The sequence below is a fragment of the Lissotriton helveticus genome, chromosome 11, assembly GCF_964261635.1.
Source record: "Lissotriton helveticus chromosome 11, aLisHel1.1, whole genome shotgun sequence".
NCBI classification, from domain to species: domain Eukaryota; kingdom Metazoa; phylum Chordata; class Amphibia; order Caudata; family Salamandridae; genus Lissotriton; species Lissotriton helveticus.
The window spans coordinates 681,983,541-682,008,869 of record NC_136072.1 but is presented as its reverse complement, the minus strand read 5'-3'; the positions used below and the strand labels follow the sequence as shown (position 1 = coordinate 682,008,869).

The 25,329-nt window shown below is 42.3% G+C and overlaps 1 protein-coding gene across 1 annotated transcript in view; it reads left to right on the top strand.

The window, feature by feature from the left end:
* The window catches only part of SLC4A5 (solute carrier family 4 member 5), a 659,349-nt gene that overhangs the window by 102,490 nt on the left and 531,530 nt on the right, over window positions 1-25,329 (top strand). Inside the window, 3 exon segments of the mRNA XM_078665747.1 lie at window positions 3,508-3,668; window positions 14,693-14,848; window positions 19,294-19,389. Of these exon segments, the coding sequence (XP_078521873.1) occupies window positions 3,508-3,668; window positions 14,693-14,848; window positions 19,294-19,389 (413 nt within the window).

The window sequence follows — 25,329 nt, the reverse complement described above, 5'->3', positions numbered from 1 at the left end:
CACTTTAAAATGCACTTCCCCGTCTTCCTCTAACCTTCAATGTTTTATGTCAAACTCATCACCTTAACAATTTTCTATATCACCCTGAGATGTGTTCTCCTCTGTCAGTTCACCTCTTAACCACACGTTTATTTACAACTCTGTCGCTTTTATTCTCACAGTTGTATTACCTGTTCCCTTCCACTACCAATTCTCATTACTAGTGTTCACAGTCACATCATATCATCCTCTTGATCTCTTACCTCTTTATCAGAGGTGTTTTCTCTCTTCTTTCTCCTTTCTCTGCAGACCCTTTGCCCTAATTTGGGTTCAGAATTTTACTCTTACTCGCAACTTCATCTCTGAAACTTACTCAGATTTTCTCTCCATATTTTCCATCCACCTACATCTTCCCCATGTTTCCTCCCAACTCCCCCTCTCACTACCATTCCCTGCACTGTTGGACCAGCTGTCTTGACTTCTCTAAGTTTGTCCCATACTATCTTCACTTTTATCTTCAACAACTAATTGTAACTATCTCTTGATACGCCTCTCTCTAATCATCTGCTATACATCCCACACCATTCAACCTACCTCAAACATTCTCTGATGGTTGTATGACTTAACAGCACGTGCATTTATGACACATGTCTTTGCCAAACATCCATTTCCACGCAATACCTTTACCACAAATTGACTTTACAACGCAAGCCTTTACCACATATGCCTTTACCACAGATTATGATTAGTCTGTTGTTCCTCCACCTGGATATACAACGTGTAGGGACATCAGACCGTATTTTCCCAGTTGGGAAATTCTGCTGGTAAAATTGCATTAGGAAAGGACTGCATTGCAGTCTGGAGCGTTTTCCCAGCCCAGCCTCACTCTCAAGCAAAGTGTGAAGGAAGAATGTAAAGGTCTCCCACAAGCCACCATCTTCCTTTTCCCTATTACTCTTCCCATCACCATATCGTCCGACACTGAAGCCCCTGCAAATATTTAACGGCTGCTCAGAGCAGGTGCTAAATGTGTGTTTTACACCTCTCTGGATAGGAAATACTGCCCTGTAATTCCGGGTGTGCCCAATTATTCCTCATTCCAAGGAGTTTAATTCAGAATTGCATTATACTGGTGAGGTGTAACCACAAAATACCGGAATTTACGGGTGCAGAGTTTGTGCTAACAAATTACTTGGCAGCACAGCCGGACAGGCCCTAACGGGCATTAGGCATTTACCCAATGGCGGGAAGGGTGGGTGGCTGGTTTTGTTACTAGGGACCGATTTTGTAGCAGTGCAGCAGTTCTTAAAGCACCCACTGAAGAAATCCTTCAATGTTTAGCAGTGTATGGGCAACAATAAAAGTGTCAAGATAACGCTGGTGATTAATAAACCTGCTGGAGAGAAATTGGAGTTCTGTCTAATGGCAGTTTTGACTCATCAAAGGTAGCGCAAATGGTTAATGTGCCTGCTGCAAAGGTGCCAATCATTTCACAAATGCGTAGCTCAATGACTTACTGCTTTTGTCACAGAGATCACTTTGTTAAAGTGCAGTTCGTAATTTACAATTGTAATCTAGCACAGTGAGCTCTGAACTGCAATAAAAGAGCTGCATGCAACCTGTATGGCACAAGTTAGAAAGTTTTTGTTTATTGCCAGTCTTTCATTATCACAATCTTTCTAAAAAGGGTGTACTTGACTAGAAATAATTTCTTATTAGTAAAGCCAACTTTAACCACTGTGTTGCGTTCTAAATCCTGAGTTTGTGCTTCTTGATGACTAAGCACTCTTAAAAAATGCGTACCATTATGGATGACATGTGAATCCTACCCCTTGTTGTCCCCTTTGTGTTATGTAACATTGTCTATACTCTGATTTACACTCATATGACTCATTGTCTCTGTATGCGTGTGTGTGATGTAAAGTGCTCCGACACCCTACAGTGGAATGAGGCACTATAACACAAATTAAATACTTGTGAGAGAGGGACTATGGAGAGATGAGAGGCATTCTGGGAGGGTGATAGTGAAGGATTCATTAAAGAGTACCCAAAAAGATTGTTGTATCCAGGTGCACTGTAAGGTCATCATTTACTATGTTTTAAAAGCTAATACCATTGAATATATATACTGAAAAAATGCGCTGTAGAATGCTCCATTTTTTCCTTTTGTTCCTAAATTTTCTTGGTGGAGAACCCCCCAAGGCCCCCTTGCAGTGGTGAGGATCGCTTGCTGTGCACCGCCCGGGGGCCGGTCTGATATATTTTGGCAGGGCTGCTTGGGCTCCCAGTTCGGCCCAGCTTGGCAGATATGCAATTTTGTAGGAAGAACATAATCATACACTGGTTTACAAATCTTAAACAAATTAAACAAAAGTCAAATGAAACCACTTACTTGGACTGCCATGCTGTGATTTCAGGTAGGTTGCAAAAATGCTTAATTCTGCAAAAGTGCACGTCACGTACCAGAAATTAAGCTGGGGTCCGACAACACTGGGAAGCAGCCAGTTTGAAGTACACCAAAATCCACAGACTCGTGCTTGGCGGAGGCTGGTAGCCTCAATAGGTGTTGCTAAGCAACAACTTAGCTGTTCTGACAAGTTGAAACATTTAAATGTTTCAATTTTATTCTGTGCCCAGCTGCCTTCATAAGCTCTGCCTATAAAGGGAGAGGAATACAAGTGCCTGTTACTCGATATCTGTTGTTTCCTTTGTAAGTGCTAGTGGTCGCAAGTGGCAAGCTAGGGATCGCAACTGCAATCCTTGGCGACCCCTACATGACGCCCATGCCCCACACGCTCTCGCCAGCAGCAACCTATGCCCACTCCAAGAGAAAGGGACAATTAAGGTCAAACTGCTACTCCTTGAGGACATTTTGACACAATACTTGCCTGCTCAGGTCATTCCGTTTGAGCCATTAAAAAAATGTCAGTCACAGTCCTACAATGGAGCCAAAGTTATAAATAAGCCATGGGTAAAACCTGAGGTGTAGACTGAAATACCCAGGTGTACCTTGGAATAACCAAGCAACCCTCCACAGCAGTCATGAGAAGAGGGAGTTGACAGAAGTGTACTCATAGTACTGCTTTGAAGCAATAAGGATCCCTAATGACTGCCAACCTATGTTCTTCAGATTACCGAGCCTATCATACTTCATGCACCATTATATCACAGAAAAACTGTGACCATTCTTACCTGCAAGAAGCCAATGGTAATTCAGCAATACTTGGATTTGGTGTTGAGTGGCACTAAGGAAAGCAACGAGAAAAATACTTTAACTCTAGCAATATGGGGATGACATCAAGTATTATGACATTTTTTGCTGATAAATTTAAAAAAACGTTTTTTACAGCTCTCAAAATAAAATACTGCTGATAAAAACAGTAAATGTAATGCAGTCTTTGTTTATTTCATCCCCAGATCTTAAAGACCTTCAGTTTTTTTATTCCAAGTGCTAAACGCTTAATATTATAAAATCTCACAATGTATTTATGTCAATTAAAACATACGCCAATGTATGACTTTTTTCAGGTGGATAAAGTTTGAAGAAAAAGTGGAAGAAGGCGGTGAGAGGTGGAGTAAGCCACATGTGTCAACGTTATCGCTGCACAGCCTTTTTGAACTTCGCACCTGTCTACAATCAGGAACTGTACTGCTTGACCTAGAGGGCTATTCCTTACCACAGATTATAGGTAAGCAACCTTCGAATGAACTCAACCACAGGTTTCAGGGCTAAGGATTTCATTGTTAGAATTTTTAATGGTGCATTTTAAAGCAGTGTATTTTCAAACAGACACAAAAGATAAAATGGAACACCCTAACTGCAGGTCCTACACAGTATGTTGTCCTCCTTGTTCTCAAAAGGCATTCTTTCTCTGTCTCCCTTTTTCCAGTTCTCTGCCACCATTTTTATCTTAATTATCTCAAGATTGTTTCCAGCAACCCCTGCAGATCATGAGTAAAATTTGATTCTGTTGCCGATGAGATCGAATAAGGAAGATATATTTGAGCAGGCTGGCTAGAGTGGCATCTCTTTGTGTATAAATGTATTTGATTAAATGCAAGAGGAATATCTGTGTAAACCTTTGACTGTTATTTGCTTGCTCCTATTCAAATGTGGATTTTGTCTATGTCACTGATTTATATCATGCACCAGTTGCCTCCTAATCCTTTACGGCATCTTAGTACTGCATAGGTTCAAAAAGTGATGACACACATATTGGCTAGAAGGTGTTTCTAGTGGACACATTTAGGCCCAAAATATACTAAGATTTTGCATCAGGGTTAAGTCACTTTTTCGGACACACAAACCAGAACAACGGCAGTAAGGCATAAAGACTGCACTACCCTACTATACAGATACTGTTAATATGCTATTAGATCAATGTTGCCCACCTCATTGGTCTACTGCCACAGGACCACACAAATAAGGTATAATCCAAAGCACACAGAGAGGCAATACAAAGTATTATGAAAATGCACAAGTGCACAACAGGTAACTCAATCCAGACTCTTCAGAAATATGGGATATGTTACATTTAATAGATTCTTGCATCATTCATGGTGTATAGATGATTGGACACAGCAGCAAACAATACAGCCAACGCGTTTCATCCCAATGGGGCTTCCTCAGGGCAGTAATTAGAATCCTCCAATCTTAGGGTGATCACTGATGTAACAGGATCACTAAATCCTATACTTAACGCCAATGTATGCTCTCTCGTCTGTATCCAGCAGTAATCACGAAAAATCCCCAGTATCTCCCACACTTTCACTTAGTGGTCCACAATTACTTGAAAAAAAAATGGAATTCTCAGACTGCGTATCGTAATCCGAATTCAGTTCTCATGTTCACTTTGATAGGTGAATCTCCATATATAGACAGTTACTTCATTTACAGCTCCAGTACGAGGCTGCGCTCCTCAGCCCACTGACAGCCTTTGAATAATTTGCCAGTCACTTTTTTGGCACAGCACCAATGCAAAATCTATTTTGGAATTTACAAAGCAAAGCCCAATTTGTGTGCCTATGTAAAATAAAAGAAAAAAGTAACTTATCGCAGCATACAGCACTGCGTTGCATTACCTTGAGTCAGGTAGACATTACTTGAGAGGAGCATGGGCGTTCCAGTTCATCCACCCATGTATTTTGACGCAAACCCATATTTACTGCCACACACATACATGGAGGGATAGCGTTTGTACAGGAAGGTACTTCTTCCTCCATAAAAACTATCCTGATATTTAGGCAGTCACGGAGCAAGGGTGCCTGCGTTGGCACTAGCCAGTCCAAAGTGCATATTTTTAAATATGGTACATTCTGCTCTCTCCCTTACACACAATGCAGTGCACCAAATTCCTTGGCTACACTGCATTGCATGAAATGTTAGTAAATCTTGGACTAAATGTTTATCACGAAATCTGTTAATTAAAAAACATCAACAAAAACTTGCATTATAAACATGGAAATATTTCATTGAAGACTATTCATTCTATAAACTGTTTGAATGAATCTATATTTTCACGTACTTTCTAAAAGACAGTTGTCTGACAATATATCGTAATCATAGTACAGGATATCAGTATATAGAGATCACCAACAAGTTACGAAAGAGTGCCAGTAACATCTGTTCCCACCAAAAGACTTTCTTGTTTCTTTCAATACAAGAAGTATAGAGAGACAGATTGGTATTTGAGTCAACTCCCTTCAGTCATTAATTTGCCTGTCAGCCTCTTTGGAAACTTGAAGCAATAATATGAGATGCTGATAGGACATGCAGTGCACCGGTATCTTTTGTCAACTGAAATGTGCCAAGGAAACACTTGCTAGAAACGATTTTGAGAATGAGGGGCAACAGTACCAAAAGATCATTGGGTCTTTAATGGAAGCAACCTTTGTCCCTAGCCTAATGAACAAGTATATTACACAGTGATTTTCAGTGATGACCACCCTTTTCAAAACCAGATAAAATTCTGGTGTTGCTAACTTGACAATGGCCTGATTATCTGGGAAGGCACCAAAGAGTGTACAAGGGATTTCTTCAGGTGGCGTTAGAGAAAGAATAGGTGTGAAAATTCACCATTAACTGGGACAAAATTGTTTTCCTAGATTTGGTAATAGGTATCAGCAATAGCTTTGTGGTAACCGAAGTAAATTCAAGAAATCTTTCATAGAATGCTACAGGTATCGTTTGAAAATAATGAAAGATATCCCTCTGTATAGAGTATGCCAGAGTTAGGAGACTCTTTACTGATGTGCAAACATATAAGGGACACTAATGCTTAGTGAGAAACTGGCTGCAGGACAGATTCTTAAGACAATTCTAAAACTATCAAACAGGAAAGCCTATAATAACCACAGGGAGCCTTCCCTTCAGACTATAATAAGACTGAAAATGATGGGATGAAATGCATCATTGTATACAAGCAGATCTCCAATAGTTGAGAAAAGTATTCCACAACAATGGCCCTTAATGAACATTCAATACATTAATGACCATTGACCAAGGATATTATGCTACCCCCATATCTCTTTTTACAAGCAATAGCAATCTCTATGACAAAATGGCCATTACTCTCCCGAAGACTTGCAATCAATTGGACAAGCAACTGACACTTTGGAGTCTCCTTAGAGTCAGAATATAGGGCCATATGTATCAAGCAACGGAGTTCCGAATGCAATTTTGCCAAATGGTGTGTATTAAGGCAAAATAAGGAATCGCAAAATTTGCGATTCCTTATTTTGCGATTGAATTTAAGGAATCGCAAATTTTGAGATTCCTTAAATGCAATGTAAGAAGCACCAAAAAGTGCAGTTTGGCCTTAAGGAATCGCAAATTACCACCAACTTCAAGTTGGTGGTAATTTGCGATTTCTTTGAAAAATGCCCTTTTTGTTGCATTTTTCAAAGTGCAATGTGAAGCACATACATGCCCTTAGGGCATGTATGTGCGCCACATGTGCACCCATGCTTATTTCAGGGGTGCATCAGGGTGCCCTTTTGACACCCCTGCACCCTTGAAATTATTCTCAATTTGCGATTCTCAAATTGCGAATCGCAAATTGAGAATAACTTCCCATTCATTCCTATCGGCCTCCAGGCCCATAGAAATGAATGGGAAAGTATTCCTTAATTGCGATTCGCAATTTGCGAATCGCAATTAAGGAATATTAACAAATCGCTAAAAAATTGCGATTTTGTACATACATCCCTATTTGCAATTCTCAAATAGCGATTTCTAAAAAATCGCTATTTGAGAATCGCAAATCAGGATGTTGATACATATGGGCCTTACTGTTGTATTAAGTGTTATGCATTCAGACTCAACAATAAAAAAAAAGATCATTTCATTTTAAATGAACAAATGTAAACTTATTTAGAAAATGTGTCTAAATAAGCAAGGCACACATCATAAAACAAAACTATTTGATACAACCATGATTTGATAACATTCTTACAGCAATAGAAACCTGAACGATATAACACATAAATAAAACTAAAAATGCTTTAGTCACTGACCAACATTTTGTTCATTCATAACGATAGTACAAAGCAGTAAGACATGATCTTGTTAGATGCTTTGAATCTACAGTCACAAAGAATTCCCATCAGTCATGTTCTATTACCCTAGGCTAGGACAGCAAATACCCCATGACAATTAAAATAATTCTTCTGCAATTTTTTGAGCAAAGCATATGGAGCAAAAAATCAAAAGGTACTCCTTTACTATGAATTTTATTAAAACATTTTATTTTAACTAATATACACTTTATCACTCACATACATAGTTTTTAGTGACATTTCTTTGTTTCTTTCTCTCAATACACCTAAAATAATATATGCCTGCATTGCATTTGTTAATTACTCCATGTTCATCTAACATGTTATTTATGAAAACTTTCATTTTTAAATGTAATTGCTTTGCTGGCCTAATTATTGCTCTAAGACATAATCTGGTTACTGAATTTGTCTCACTGTTTACTAAACCCAAAATAAAACTAACTCCCAAGTTTTCAAAATTCATTTGAAGTGATTCTAGTGAAATTGTAACATCTCTGCAGGAATAGACTTTGGTATGGAAATAATCTTTCTGAAACGTTTTGCTTTGATGTTGTTGCAGCGGAAGGAGTCACTACATTTTTCATATTATTCGCAAAAACCCTGATATCACTCGGCACCTTTCTTAACACCTCTTAATCGTAATAAAACGTTAATTTTATCCCATGACTTAGGTCTTCCAACCGATCTTTCTGTTGTACTGATAGGGACTAGAATACTCAGAAGATGTAAACAATTATCCTATGAGGCCCTGGAATAGATAATTGTTAGTGTGACCATAATCCTCTCAACACCTGAGACAAAATCTTCTTCAGCCACACATATAGACTCCTTGATATGATAGATATAACCAGGAGAATGATACAGAGTTGATTAAGATAGTTCAGAAAATACATTTATCCTAATGCCTCAATTGCATAGACAGATCAGGAAATGCCTTTCAACATCAGATTAATTAACAATGTGCTAATTAAAGTAATCACACAGTTTAGCATAGATCATTTTTAATAGCATGTTTAAGCCTACTGAGAGCATAGGAGAAATACAGGTTCAGTTATTAATCATACAAACCAGAGCAAGGCAGTTGGCAGTGGGCCGTCATGGGGTGATCAGTAAATCATACAAATCCGGATGAATTAAGTAATCCTTTTTGCAAGGTTCATTAAAATTCATTATGCTCCATTTAGTTAGCATTTCGTCCCTTCCACGGAAGTAGGAGGTACTATTACTTGTTCATAGTCAGTCCATTCCCAGGCGCTTTTCCCTGGGTTTGCAACAATATTTGCTACAGTTCCATCACAGATGCTTCTGGTGAGAAGTGAGTTCATTGTTAGCTAGGACAGAAGTGAAACTTTATAGAAAATTCTCATAGGGCTTAGGTGACTGTCTCACTTGATTTTACATTAGCGTAAGGAAGCCCAAGCTTTGAGGCCTACGTGGAAAAATAGGTGATTCCCTGTCATGTTAACATCCATTCGAAGATTTCACGTTTGCAAACATATTTAATTTTCTTCATTAATTCAGTTATGATCATCTTCATGAAATATATTTCAGTATTAAGCACTACTAAAAAAGTATTTTCTAACCATTGTTAGTACAATACCAAGCAAGCAACATCTTTCAACTTAATATTTTTAGTGCATGTATGTTTTTCATATACATTTCAAAGTTCAGAATCATCCTGTTAGTTTTCTCTTTGTAAAAAAGCACTTTCTGCATTTCTTTAGTACCACTATGCATACCTGCGTTCATTTTAATGAACATTTGAATATTGTTATCATGAAAACTTTCTGTAAATTATTTTTTTCATCTTTCTTATAACACGTAACTGCATTTTTTTCACAATATTGTTTTCTAAAACTATGCATGCTTTTACGATGCAGTATGTGATGTCATTTTTGCCGACTTAATAGATTACCATGTCTCATCCAGTGAAAAGTGTTGTAAATTATTTTCTTAGGTAGGAATTGGGAAAGAGAGATGCTTAATAACATCCACGCTCCATCAATGTGTCTAAAAATATGTTAGGTTCAAAACTAAGTGCTGGAATATTTTAACACAAAATTTGATGACCTGTGTTTTAAAAATAATTATAGTTAACTGGGTCATAATGCTTTTCAATGCATAACAATTAAAGGCCTGATTCACATAGGTAAACTTACACTTGGTGCCATGTTTCCTACTTTTCTCAGAATTCACAAACTATGTGATGATTGTACGATGCTGCACTACTGAACGTACTGCAAAAAGCAGTTTGCGAATCAAGTCCTCAGCATTCAATAAAACATTTGCTAGGCATCCATCAATCTTAGGCAGCTGACCTTAGCAGGTAAAAATATGCCTGGGAGGTATGCCAAGAATAAATGCAAACAACAAAGGGGCTACCACACAGCCCTTACACCTTTACATGTGTGAATGCACTCTGACACGCTAAATGGACTCTTGCCCAAGTGTTTGTATGTAGACGTCAAACCCACTGGAATTCCCCTTATTTTCAACTTTTCCCAAAGTAAGTTATGATCTACTCGATCAAACGCTGCATAGAATTCTACAAGCATATTTATTTATTTATTTTTAACATTTATTAAACTCGAACAATTGCCCGCAGGCGTCTCGGCGCTGTACTTTTATTACTCTCCTGTGTGATCTTACAATTTTCAGAGGTCAAATAACCATGTCTTCAGTTTCTTCCTGAAGGACATGAGATTTGGGCTAGATCTTATGGTTTGCGGGAGTGTGTTCCATAGCTTTGGGGCGGCAACTAGGAAACGTCTGTCTCCCCAGTTGACCAGCCTAGTCCGTGGCACTACCAAATCGTTCTGTCTTGCTGATCGTAGTGTCCGAGTAGGAATGTATGGGGTGAGATGGTCACACAAAAATTGAGGCGTTTGCTGATGTAATGACTTGTAGACGATGCACAGTGTTTTAAATTTAATTCTGTTCCTGACAGGGAGCCAATGAAGATTTCTTAAGGTCTCAGCTATTGGTTTGAATTTAGGGATGTTGAGAAGAAGTCTAGCTGCTGCATTCTGGATTGTCTGCATTTTCTTGATAATCCTGACTTGAGCATTTGCAAGCAAGCCGTTGCAGTAATCCAATGCTGATAGGACAAGGGCGCTGACCAGTGTTTTGCCAACATTTTTGGGGAGAAAAGGAAGAATCTTCCTAACCAGTCGTAATTTATAGAAGGCTGTGGAGGCCATTTGATTGGCATGTGCCATGAAATTTAGATTGTCATCGAAGATGACACCCAAATTTCTCACCTTCGCATACAAACTAGCTGCCTTCATTTGCCAACTTCAGTGCTCGATAATTAAGAGCAAAAATCTAATGGCTCCTGGCCAAATGCCAGTTTGTTCAACAGCTCTGGGCTTATTATTCTAATGCTTCTAAGATCATCATAGAATCAAGGGGAAGGCAGGAGGACCCTTTCTATCTCCCATATTTTAAAAATAGACTTAATATTGGTTCCTGTCCAAGGTGCTGGGATTTAGCCTGGTATTTATAATGTATTTAAGGAGATCATTATAATGGATCTACTTTAAACATGATGTTTGGATTACCATTTGGTTTTACTTATTGATTTAAATACTTCAAAGATTTTTTACACTAATAGGTTTAAAATGATCCGTTGATTGCTTTCTGCCACATCTCTATACGGGACTCTATTTACATCAGAATAATATTCCCATTATTGCGTTGCAGATGATCTGGCCCTCTAACCAAGCAACCACAAGCTACCAATTTTCAAAATCCCACTCAATTATTATCTTTGACCACTGTGTGCATAATTTGGCAAGTTTTAGAGTTCCTTCCTGGCCCCTTCAAGTGTTTTATAATTGTGATGCGCCTTTTTATATAGAAAAAAGTCCTACTTTAAGAGGTTTTAAAATACTTTCTTACAGTTTTTCGTATGTGCTGTTTTGCAATATTGAATTCATTATCAAACCATATATTTCACTCAGCCTTCACACCATGGGGTTTAACACAGGTTTTTTTACAACATAGTACATTATAAACTATTTTTCTTTACACATTTCTTCTACAAAGCACCAGTGTGCCCTAAATAAATGATTGATTAACTTACTGTCAAGAATACTGTCATTAATTTGGGATGGGGTGACCCCTACCTACTTAATAATCACCATCTGGACAGATCAAATCACTTTTCTGCGAAAATCTCTGTTCAAACCTTGGGAGAATTGGCACAAGCAAAAGGTCATCCCAAGAGAAGTGCTTAATAATTTCAAGCAGTGGCAAAAATGTTAAGGTGAAAAATCACACAATGGAATCTTCAGACAAATGTAGAAAAATAGTGATTTAAATAGTGAGCAAAATATACCACGATCATTAAAGTAGGTTAAGGATAAATGAAGATATGAATGTTTTAATTTTTATGGCATAAAGCATCTAGAAAAAGTAAAGCACCATTGAAAAACAACAGATCTTGGTTGACAAGCACCTCAATGCAATTTCAGGCTGAGAGCAACGAGGCAAAGATCGCATACACCAAGCATGCAATCTTTGTCAAATATTTCCCCTTCAGACTTAAGGACACCTGTACGACTACATTGTTCGCCATTATTTAGTGCAATTTGTGAGCAGTGCGTAATTTTGTGAACAAACCTGTGTACTGATAGGTCAGTTCATAAAAAATCCAAATTGGAGTGGATCGCAGTCCATCCTGCCTCATTAATATTCATGAGATAGGTTACAAATTGCAACTCACTCTGATTGGCCCTAATCATGGAGATGGTAGCATACAAGGGCAGCAAGCTACCATGGCTGTGACTGCACTTCAATAAAGTATTTCTTAAAGAAGACCATTTTCCTTCAGCGAAGTAAGGCTACTTTAAAAAATACTTTAAAAAAAACTTTCAGAGAGCAGCAGTGGTCCCCTTCGATTGTTACCTACTCCCCATGAAACTTTTTCTTAAATTCCCAAAGGTAGAAGGGTTCCCAAAGGAACCCCACCCCTTTGTGAATAGATTGATATCCAAAATTGGGGGTTCGTAACTTTTCAATTATTTTCAACTACAGTTGCAAACCATTTATACATTTGATACTAAGGGCTTGATTCCGATGCGGTTAGGAAATCATTCCGACCGAATAAGTTTGGGAAGAGTGGATCGGAGAATTTCTTCTTCATATGTGGCGCATATGTGGAAGCTATTTGAAAGAGTTACTTCAGTATATTGCGTAGGAAATGAAGAAATTTAATTATGTTACTTTGTGCTGATCATATGATGTTAGATATTGTTTGGTGACTAACTGATAGATGGCACATGAATTTGGGATCATGGGGTCCGGGACCAATTTGAGCCAATGCTTAATGATGATATTGATGCATTCAAAAGAGGCTACAAATGGTTAACTTATTCTCAGCTGCTTTGTCTGTGGTGGTGAGGGTTTTGTGTGAAGAACAGATGGATTTAAGTCTTTGAGCCAGCTTCTATGCTATTTCTTTTCTTGTTTGCTGATAGTTCAATTGCTGTTCAGGACATCTTCAACATACCATGGTGTTGAAAGCTTAGGTTTCAAATAGGACACCTCCAGGTGAGTGGCAGTGTTGGCGCTCAGGATGAGGCTGACTGTGTACAGGAATGGGTTGACATAATTTTTAGAGTGAGATGTCGGTGCCAAGATAAAGAGTTCTTACTTGAAAGTTTATTTGGTTCAAAAGATTTTACTTGTTTTTCCTTCCATAAAGCAAAGAATGTAGGCAGTGATACATCTTTGTACATTGTTGCTAGTTATGCAATTGAATCGTATATACTATCAACATTGTCAGATTTAAAATGAGTACAGTATTACAAAAACAGTGATGTGTTTCACAGAGAATAAAGTCTGTTCTTAGATATAAGCTATTGTTGTGCTTCCAAAACAAGGATAATAATGAATAGACAAGAGAAAGAAACAAGGAAAAAAGGGGGTATTCGTGAGAAAAGGAATAGAGCAGAGGGTGGAGAGGCCTGGTCCATATATTACTGACTGTGAATGGAGACGTTGCTAAATTACAGTTGGTTATGGGTAATGGGTGTATTACGAAAAATGTGATAATAGGTGGTGATGTTGTTGTATGTCCATTATGTTCAGGGGGGCTTTGATTTTTGTAGGTAGAGATCAAATTTAAACCATAGACGTCTGGACATGATTCTTGTTGCAAATAGTATTGTCTATTTCTCAGGAAACGAACCCATACTCACCAAGTATGATATATGTGTTTTAAATTTTCCAGTCACATAGAATTATCTTAATCCCTAAAGTAAGTAGTATATTTAACAATAACAAGTCCATGGTATTGAGCGATAAGTGGGAGATCATTCACCATGGGCCAAATATTATGTTGATGAGATTGAGTGGGGTATTTTGTTGGACATCCTCGAATAAGCAGTATTGTGGGTTGGTGGGGTTTAATTCACTGTGGGTGGTATATGTAGGGGTAATAATCATTACAATGACAAAGCGGTCTAGCAAATTCACATCGTAGGTGGCATTTGAGGCACTACATGGTGGTGAAGACCAAATCCAGAATGTTACCTTTGTTGTGGGTGATTAGTTAGTAGGTGGTGTTTTGTGATTAGTTGACTTATGTTCCTGGTTTCAAGAAGGGTGACTAGAGCTTCTTTCAAAATGTTGCTGGGAGAACCCCCTTGAAGTGGGACATACAAGAGATAACTAAACTATTGCTGGTTTAGTGCCTGGATGAGTTCCATGAATTCCTTAATGCAGGATTTGTTGGGATTGGGCCTGTAGACTGGGTGATAGAAGTTGGTCAAAAAAATGAGTCGGGTAAGTGGCTACCAAGATGCTCCATTACATTAATGGCAATGCATTCCTTGTGAGAGCATAGTCAGAAGAACATTTAGATGATAAGAGGCCACTAAGGTACGTCATTTTAACAGGTATTCTAAAATATATAGGGTTAAAATGAGTCTGTCACCATGTACCACAAAACCCGTACCATGGCACTGTATATTTTACTATGAATACAGTATTCAAAATAAAACTTAAAATGCCTTATTGAGGTGTTTTTTCCTAACCCACCCTCGGTTTCCCAATGTATTTCAACATATAATGTATCCTGATATCACAAATATGTATTTTTGTGGGTAATTGTATGAGCGTGTCAGTCTGATTCAGTATATTTTATTTACAGATGATGTAATTGAAAAGCAAATAGAAGATGGCCTCCTGAAACCAGAGCTGAGAGAGAAAATAAGTTATGTGCTATTAAGAAAGCATCGCCATCAGACTAAAAAACCGATACACCGTTCTCTGGTGGATATAGGAAAGTCTGTCTCTTCCAGTACAAGTAAGTAAAGAAGCACTTTAGATGTTTTGAGGGCTTGAAGAAGAAGGTGAGGTCACAACTTGTTCAACTGTATATATTTTTGTACATAAGTAGTACAGCACATACCTAAAAGCAGTGGAGCAGTGTGCAGGGACAAAGGCAAATATTAGGCCAAGGAGCGGAAGCTGGCAGTGTTTGATTTGAGTTGGTGGTTGCCAGTGGAGACCACCGGTGCTCATTTTTGGGGACCAGCACTTATTTTCCCTCATCTGACATTTACTGAGGAGGAAAACACACAAAGGGAAAATAATGGGGGAGAGAAAGACAGAAAACCTGTCCGAAAGGGATAAAGTAGGAACTTGCAAATGTGAGATAAAGGGGTAAGAAGTGTCTGGTAGTGGATTACAGAGGAATAAGGTGGATTCAAGGCTACACAGTCTTGGTATTGGCAAACTGACTTTTGATAAACTTCAACCACTGGCTACTCAACTGAGCTTTGGACACTGGCACTCATTCTTCTAAAAATGAAGCACTGGAAGACAGGTTCTGAGATTGGAGATGGAATGTTATTTTGACATGATATGGTCCTGTTCAAATATGTGGGTCTTCAGCTTTTGCCTAAGTAGCAGCTAGTTTATGGTGATCCATAATTCATGGCCTTATAACAGAACACGCATTGGACTGTCTATTCATCACAGAAACATGGCTACGTGAATGGTCGAATCCTGACATAGCCTATGCTTTACCCACCGGCTATTCAATTCAGAGGCAGGATAGGCCAGTCCACCGTGGCGGTGGTTTGGCTATTATACATAGGGATACGTTCAAATGCACAACGACAGAGCTGACTGACATTACAGGAGCAGAAAGCCTAAGTTTTTGCATTAAAATAGGAGACTCCTTTTCCTTTGCTGGTGTACTACTGTATAGGCCTCCAGGATATGCCAAGCAATTCTTAGAAACTATAGGGGAAGCACTTAGTGGCCAAACTCTCAGGATCGCGAATTTTACTGTACTAGGAGATCTAAACTTCCACATGGACGATCTCAATGATAAACATGCCGCAGATTTCAAAGAAATTATGCAGGTTCTAGGTCTGACGATGCACATCTCGGAACCTACTCACTCGGCAGGACACATACTTGACTGCATTGGTACCAATATTGAGATGATGAATGTGAAATCCCCACTACAACAAATATGGACGGACCACAAATTCATTGAATTTAATTTTAGCACTAATGAAACTAAGAGAAAGAAGAAGGATTTATACACTCAGGATAAACTAGCACCCTGCTGGGGCAAAATCATCGAACATCCTGACCTACAAAACTGGGCTAAAGATAACAAACCTATTTTTACAGGAAATATACACACTGACAACCAGAAATTCGATGGTTGGATGAACAAAATAGGTATTACTACCACAAGAGCAGGCTCTAAATCTAGCAAATGAAAGCTTTCAGCACCATGGTTTACAGGCTCGCTCAAAGATATGCTAACTAATGTAAAAATCTTAGAGCGAAAGTGGCGACGCTACTATTCACTAGAAGATAAAAGTACCTATAAGATAGGACGAAAACAATACCACGCCGCCATCAAAAATGCTAAAGCAGAATAATATACGGCACAGATTGAAGCGTCAGGAAATAAACAAAAAGAAATATTCAACATTGTGAACAGTTTCAGAAATCCCAAGGCATTAACACAAGAGATCCCACCGTCACAGAATCTATGCGATAAGATAGCTGATTACTTCTCCCAGAAAATAGAGACTATCACGAAAGATTTTCCAACTTTTCAGAAAGAGAAATCTGAGGTCAAGACCAATTCAAGCTTTCAAAAACCTGGCTGGTGCACCTTTGACCCCGTCAGTCTGGAAGATACACATAAGGCGATATCAATTATGAAATCTGGATCTCCTTTTGATCCATGTCCACCTACGTTGCTGCAAGCAATAGTAGATGAAGTAAATCCCGGTATAAATTCCATCATTAATGCCTCTCTTTCTTCAGGCGAGATCCCTTCTAACTGGAAAGTAGCAGCAGTCAGACCTCTACAAAAGAAAGCTATCAAAGATCCTGCCACTGTTACCAACCTACGCCCCATCTCGCTTCTGCCAATTCTATGTAAACTGACTGAATCCTGTGTCAATAAACAACTGATGACATTTTTGGAGAAGAACGAAATCCTCCATCCATGCCAAGCTGGTTTTAGGGCACACCATTCGACCGGATCAGCTCTACTCTCTACCACCGAAACCATTCGAGCTGCATTGGATCAGGGCAAGAAGGCGGTCCTGATCAGGAAGGCGGTCCTGATCCTTTTAGATCTCTCTGCAGCATTCGACATGGTATCCCATGCTATCCTTTTACATCGCCTAGCAAATTCAGGCATAGCAGGGACCGTGCTCGAATGGTTCAGAAGTTTTCTGGCTCACAGGCGTCAGGTTATCATGCTGTGTCAATTCCGTTCCAAGGAGAGCATGCTGACTACAGGGGCTCCGCAGGGCTCAAGTCTGAGCCCCACATTATTCAATCTTTACATGGTTCCCCTGATCAAACTTATCTCCTTGTTTGGCATTGACTCAATAGCATACGCCGACAATACCCAGTTAATTCTAAAATTGGATAAAAATGCGTCAAATGCTGATATCTCTCTGAAAGAATGCCTCTCGGCAGTATTTGCATGGATGACCAGCAATTATCTAAAATGGAATTCTGCCAAAACAGAAACAATACCTTTTAGCTCCAATAACTGTTTTTCGCCCCAGTCCTGGTGGCCAAAGGAGGCAGAGGCTCCACCCAATACTGTCAATGCAGCAAGAAATCTGGGGGTTGAATTTGACAACACTTAGGGGCCGATATGGATGGAGGATTTTCCGCCTCCTCCGGGCCGGCGGAAGCCACCTCCGGCCCGGAGGAGGCGGAAAATCCTCTGCGGAGTCACCAAAGACCCACCGCCGCATTACGATGGCTGGTGGGTCTTGTTTTCTGTCCGCTGCTTTTCCGCCGCGGTCGGATTACAACCGCGGCGGAAAAGCTCTCATTTGGCTGGCAGTGTCTATCAGACACCGCCAGCCAAATTAGGAAACATTTGTAAACATGCTTTTCCGCGGCGGTTTTTCCGCCGTGGAAAAGCATGTGTACTTTTGATTTTGGGGGCCCGTTGCGGGCCCCCGGGTGTAGGCGGGTGGGGGGTGCACATGGGGGGTACCTATGGTACCCCCCAGCATTTACATGCACAAAGCGGCAGGCACCGCGCGGTGCCTGCCGCTTTGTGCATGCAAATGTTAAACATGCACTTTTAACATTGCGGCGGGTGCTGCTTGAAGCAGCACCCGCCGCAATGTTAAATATCCAGGATGTGACTGCCAAGGTGGCGGTCACATCCTAATTTGCACAGAGGGACCGCCGCAGCCCATGCAGACGGTCCCTCCACCTCTGGGATGGCGGACGGACACAAGTCCGTCCGCCATCCTAATCGGCCCCTATGTCTTTTAACCAACAAACCAGAGATGTAGCTGGAAACTGTTTCAATATCATCAGAGGTCTGAGTGACAGACGGACTGCAGTGGCACTGATTACATCTCGGTTGGACTACTGCAACAGTCTGTATGCAGGGCTAAATAGATCTGCCCTGCATAGACTGCAGATGGTACAGCATGCCGCGGCTAGGCTAGTTCTAGGCTGGGCAAGAACATCTTCAGCCTCTGCCGCGCTAGACGCACTACACTGGCTCCCAATACAAAAGCGCATTTTGTTCAAAGTCCTGACAATCTCTTTCAAAGCTTTTCATCATCAAGGCCCAGCCTATCTACAAAAATATTTTAAACAATATCATCCTACACGTGAACTGAGATCATCCTCATTAAATCTGCTTACCGTCCCAAAGTTCAGGCTGACGACGAAGGGTGGAAAATCCTTATCTGTGATTGCTATGAAAGCATGGAATAAACTACCTCAATCTCTCCGTGCAACCAACACAGAATTAAGCTTCAGGAAACAACTAAAAACATGGCTCTATTCACTACCAGACACAATGTGTAAAACCTTAATATGACCCTTTCCAGTCTCTCGAACGGTCTAGACATTATCATCTGCTAGATACAGGAAGCCTCAGCCCCAAGATACTCCTCGGCGTGATAGTGCGCTATACAAGAACCCAGTCACATCACATCACATCCTGATGGATAATGGGATGTCGTTCCACATTTTTCTAAAACCTTTAATATGTCTTTTTGAAGGGACTCTCTATATTCTGTGTCTCTGCATGTGCATCAGAAACTGTTAAATGTTTGCTTCCCTTTGTTGCACTGTAGGTCCTTCCCATGTCTAATATGATACCTTGATGCATTTAATTCCCATAATAAGGCTTTTCCTTTGATTACATTTCAATTTGTCCATAGTCTTCTCAAGTTTAAGCACGGCATACTATTATAATCTTTCTCTCCTTTTTTGTTCTAGCTCGTAGTCCTGTTCGAACTGTCCCAACTGGAGCTGCTTTTCACAGGTCAACAGAAGATTTGAGAACCAGGCCAAATTCCAATTACGGACGTTTACGTATGTTTTCACTAGAATACATTTAATCACAATAAGTTGTATATTTAAATGGATGTTTTGTGCCCAATCACTCTGCGATACAAAGAGTATATATTAAAATAAAATGTATTTTGCACCTAAGGGATTTCAGTCACATCACGAAGAGCAATTTACTTCTATTAGTTTAAGGTCCTCAACACAGAAATTGTTTTGCATTGTTATGCCACATTTCTGTAGGTTGTTTGTTTAAAATGTTCAAAGTATCATTCTCGAATTTGTCTGTGACTGGGATCACACACTAAGAGAGGGTCGTTATGGAGGAAATTGGCATGTGATGGAGGTTTTGAAAAAGTAACCTTGCACTAAAAAAAATTTGGAGCTCAGTTCACTCCAGAGGGAGCAGATCAAAAGCAATAAAGAACATTTGTGCTAATGTTTTACCCTTTAGCTGGTGAATTGTTTTTTCTTCCACCAGTGCCAAGCCCTTTTTTCATGTTTGGAGCACTTTGTGCTTATGCCTTTATATTTTTTTTCCACAAAATGTGTCAAAGCTAAATGTGCTTCATTTTTCCCACAACCTTTAGGGGATTCTAAAGGTATTTAGCATTTGCGGATCTCCCATGGAGCGAAGCGAGAACAAAGCCAAAATATAGCTCAAGCTTTCATTCTTTTTTAGAAAAACAGGAAAAGTCCTATTCAAGAAAGTGTATGTTTTTTCCTAAAAATGACATCAATAGAAGGTTTGCTGTGCTAACATCTCTATCTTCTTAGCTTTCAGGGCAAGCAGGTTTGTAAAACTCTATATATTTATCACACTTTTTGCATTTTTTTATAGTTGTAGATCATTTTCCTAATTTGTGGTGGGTTCAATCTACTTGAGGTATGTGGTGGTAACAGGTGTGAAACCTGTAGGTGAACACAGAGAGCTGTATATTTAGCAAAACTAGACAACATTCCAAATTTTGCAAGGGATAATTTCTGAACATTTCTCGTTGTTTTCCAGAGAAACTAATAGTTGAAATATAAAGAAAATATGAAAATAAGAAGGAATTTTTTTTATTATGTGACAAAGCTTTCATCTGTAATTTTTTGCCCCAATGGCAGATTCACAAAAGTAATATACAATCACGTCTGTCACACCCTTCTGGTTGCAGAAATATACAGTTTGTTGGTTGTTGTGAGAAGCTGGCTTGGTATATGATGTCCACTAATGTAAGTGGGCACCTTGCACCAGTCCGGATAACCCTTATGGTGATTTAAGAAGTCTTAAACAACCTTACAAAGCTCTCTAAGTGATAGCTGTGGAGAGAAGCCTTCAGGCCTAGACCAGAAGGAGTAAAAAGCAGCTTGTTTAACCAGATTGCAACCTTAAAGTATAGATTAAGTGCAAAGATCCATACCAAGTATTTATAAAAATATGTATTTACTATATAATACTCTGTAGTATGTTCAAATATCTCCAGCATGGAGATAAACACAATGCACACAATACTTTAGCAAAGTAACACAGTAAATAGCGCAAAATACACAGAGGACCCACTGGGGGACCAAACCATATACTAAGAAAGTAGTATAAGAGCCATGACTCGGGTCAAGACAATGTTGAGAGGATGTACAACCTGTGGGACCAGAAGGAACCACCCAAAGTGACGAAATAGGGACCCCACGGAGAGCGTGTGAAGTGTGGGAGCATGACAGGGTGCTCAGTACAACTCTACGTGTAAGTCTTGGTTGGATTTTGAAAGATTAAGGTCCCTTCCCAGTGGATCCTCAAGGAACTCCATTGAAGACAGAAGGTTGGAGAGCCACCCCACCCGTGGATACCCTAGTACCCATATTACCTACACCAGGGAAGCAGGTGCATACATGTGAAGTGGTGTCGGAAACCGCCCTCGAACCCAATGGAGGACTTCGGGAAAGTGCCGCTGCTGGAAGAGGAGAAAGTGTCCAGTGGAATCTGAAGATGGATTCTTGATCAGTGGTACCTACAAGCAGAAGCGACAGAGTCTATGTCACTCAGGAGTGACCAGAAGACTTGGAAGACAAATGCCCTTCGATGTCGGTGTTGCAGGATGGATGACGATGACCTTGACTCTGCAACTGTGAGAACCAGGAAATGCTGAGGAGGACCAGGAGCAGTACACAAACTGTCCCAAGAAGGATGTTGAGTGCTGAGGGGTCGGTGTCTGGCAGGAGCACCAACAAGCCTTGGCAAAGGCAAGCAACGCAGGAATCAAAGAAGGAGCAATGTCGGGACCAGCTAGGTCCAGGAGACTCACCAAAGGCAGGGAAATCAGGGCAGGCCCAAGCAAACAGGGAAGGCCAAGAGAAGCAAAGGTGACCCTCAAATGGACCCACAGCCCGGAGGCACTGGTGTCGCGAGAGGACCTCAAGCAGCTCAACAAAAATATGCAGGCCACGATGCACACAATGTGGTGTGGCTGAAGATTCTGGTCACTGGAGATGCTCGAGGTTGGGGCTACGTGGAACCCAAAGATCTTCTTGCAAAGAAGCCAACAAGCCTTTGCAACTGTAAGTTGGGCACAATGCACAGGGGTTTGCTCATTTGTAGTGGGCTGGCCCGACATGTTCTGGTGACATAGTAGACGTAGCTGAGTTGAATTCATGTAGTTTATTAAGTCCATAAGTAGAAGTTACAGCAAGTCCCACCAGGAGCAGCAGCCTAGCTGCTCAGCCCATCTTCCAACTGACAGCACTCACACACCAGACACCAAAGCATTCCACTAATGACACTCCCGCCAACATTCTACACGGAACACTCACACTGGCTGAGCAGCTAGAGATAAGGTGAAAGGGAACATAACAGCATAACTTGCACGGTGGATTGCCTCGAGATTCGATGCATCTTTGACTTTGCCCGGCGGCATGGCTTCACCTAATGGCCGGCTAGACGTGTGTGAGCCCAGCTCCTGCCCTAATGTACTAATATCCTGCAATATCCTGGCACTTTTCGAATAAAAAACGATGCTCCGGAGGTGAAGAGCCCCCCCGGACCTTGACCGCATCTAACCCGGGTAAAAATTGGCGATGGTGGAGACGAGGAGCCCTGCGACCGGCAACTGACCTGATCACGCCCGCGGCCGGTAAATGGCGGCCGCCTAGCACTGAGGCGATTCCGGAGAGACTGGGGACCACTGGCAGCGGCTGTGCGCCCCCGCGGAGGTGAGCGAGGAGACGCGCGAGTTCCGGCAGGGAACCTAACTCGGCCGATAGTGACCGGGTGAGGCTGAAGGAGGAGCTACCGCAGGCCTCGGGTGACCCTTCTACGCGAGGCCGAGGAGGAGCGGCCTGGGTACGTTCCGGCGCCGGGAGCACCAAATGAGAGACCGGAGACCGGGCCCGCAGGGTCTGAGCGGCCGGAGGAGTCGCTTCCATTGTTCCCCTCTCCCCCGCTCCATCGGGGGGGGGCGCCTGGTCCTGTTGGGGCTCCGAGCCTGCAAATGGTGTGAGGCCCTATGGAAGCATTGGAGCTGCCCCTGTGGAGAGCGACGGTGAGCAAGCTCATCCTCACGGGATCACTGGGGGTGGCTGCCGACTAGGGGGGTCGCCTAACAGACGAGGCACTGTGGCCCCTGAGTGGGTACTAAGGGTGCACTCGGGTCAGAGAGGCCTCTATAAAGCCCGACAGCCCGAGACGCTACGATGCCCACAGTGTACAGACGTCTCCCTGAGACCGGGCAACCTGGGTGCTGCTACCCCCCCCCCAACGCCCTGTTTGGCACCAGTTGATCTGGTGGGTGCTCCTGCTACGGGGGAGCGCGGGTGCTCGACTGGAATCCTAACCTGTGGGTGCCCTGTGGCTGAACTGGCCGGACCTTGGGTTGCCACTGCCTGTGCTGCACTGCCACTCAAAGGAAGATACAATAACCTGCGCAGACCTCCCCTGGGAGGTGCCCGGTGGACCACCCTCGGCGGCCCAAGTTAATATGGGAAAGGACCGACCGGTGAGGTGAGCCCAGGCGAACAAGATTGTACAATATACGGTCCCGGGCCCTGCGGCGGCGGAGCGCCCCGGGATGGATCGAAGGGTGGAGGCCCCCCCAGAGGCGGTGGCCCGAGATAAAGCGGATATCCTGGTGGCGATCCGGGACTCCAGGGTGGCGCTGGAAACCAAGATGGGCGGGATGGCTATGGACATTAACTTCTTATGCCTTGACCTCAGAAAGGTGGCGGACAGGGTCACCACCACGGAGGGGAATCTGACAGTATTACAAACTGAGGTCCGGCAGATGAAGGAAACGATAACGGCCCTCCAGGAGCATGCGACCCGCTTGGAGGACCGGGCTGAGGATGCAGAAGGGCGTTCCCGGAGGAACAATCTCCGCTTCCTGGGATTTCCGGAACGCTCAGAAGGGCCGACGGCAGACCTATTTCTGGAGGAATGGATCGGCAAGGTCTTCCCGAACCTACAACTATCCAAGATGTTCGCAATAGAGAAGGCCCATAGAACTCTGGGGCCGCCTCCGAAACCGGGATCTCCACCTAGGGCCATAATAGCCCGGTTCTTCAATTTTAGAGACCGGGACGTGATCCTACAGCATATCCGCAAGTCCGGCCCGCCCAGGTATGATAACCAGGATATTCATATTTTCCCGGACTACACTAGAAAAGTACAGGACCTTCGGAACGATTTTTTGCAGGTTAAACGGCGGATGCGGAGCCAAGACATCAGATATAGTCTGCTCTTCCCTGCCAGGCTCCGAGTACAGCATGGCGATAGGACACACTTCTTCGACCGCCCATCGAATGCGGAAGACTGGATGGACGCGCTGGGCCTGGCGGGCCACGACCACATGCAAGGATGGCAGGAACAACGACGATGAAATCCACGCCGGCAGAGCCAGCGGCACGGAGAGGGAGGACGCCCTCCGGGAGAACGGGCCGTCACACAGAGCGGAACTAACGGCGATTCCAACCCAGAACCAATTATCCCCACTGTGTTTGGTGCAGGAAACGCAGTCTGACGCAGGGGGAGCCGCCAGTCCAGTGGCTGAATCTGCACAGGACAAGTGACCGGTAACTCAGGTGGTCGGAATGTAACGTAGGGGGTCCTGGACACTGTGAGTATCTTTATGCTCTAATCTGGGGAGATCATGGCAGCCTGACGAGTTAGAAGTGGGGCTGTTCCCCGGAGTGGTTTGAGTATAATGAGATGGGGACGGGGGGGCGGTAACCCTGTGTATCACAGTGCCCGTTCTATTGTGCCAATTCACCTTAAGTGGCCGATTGTAGAGTGCCGAAGTGGCCGGCTAGGCCTTGGCCGGGCAGGGCTGCACGGTACCAGTCAGTCGGCTGAAGACTCAACTACGGGGTGAAGGGGGTCTTTTGGACTGTAAAGTATTCGATTGCAGTGTTTATCTTGTTTAATTCTTTAATTGCAAGTTGAAGGGGGGGTCTGAGGAGGGGTGAGTCTTTGGGGCGGGGTTCGAGGTCTCCTGACCGGTTCCGAATCGGGAGATGCGGTACTACCGCCTGTGGGTGGGTGATGTTAAGGTTTCCTGTTTTGGTTCGGGTGGGATTACCGCCTGTGGGGGGTAAATGTTGGGGTTCCTAGTTTTGATTCAAAGAGAGATGCTGCCGGGTCATTTTACACTCTTGCTATGTATTGTTTAAATTGTCTGCTTTTTGATGGGTCACGTCACACTGCGGAGATGATTCCAAAGGGCGCCAGGTGGGAGCTGCGGGGTAGAAAAATGCTAATCCATGATGGGAGATACCTGTAAATACAAACTACTGACGTGGAATGTTAGAGGGCTCAATAACATGGTTAAGCGGATCAGAGAAGCCACATACCTACGTCGCTATGGGGTCAGCTTTGCTTTCCTACAGGAAACACACCTCTGGGGGGAGACCCTTAAGTATGTCCAGCGTAGATGGCTTGGTCAGTTTTTGGCTACGTCCTACTCAGGGTTTTCTAGAGGGGCGCTAATTTGGGTGGCA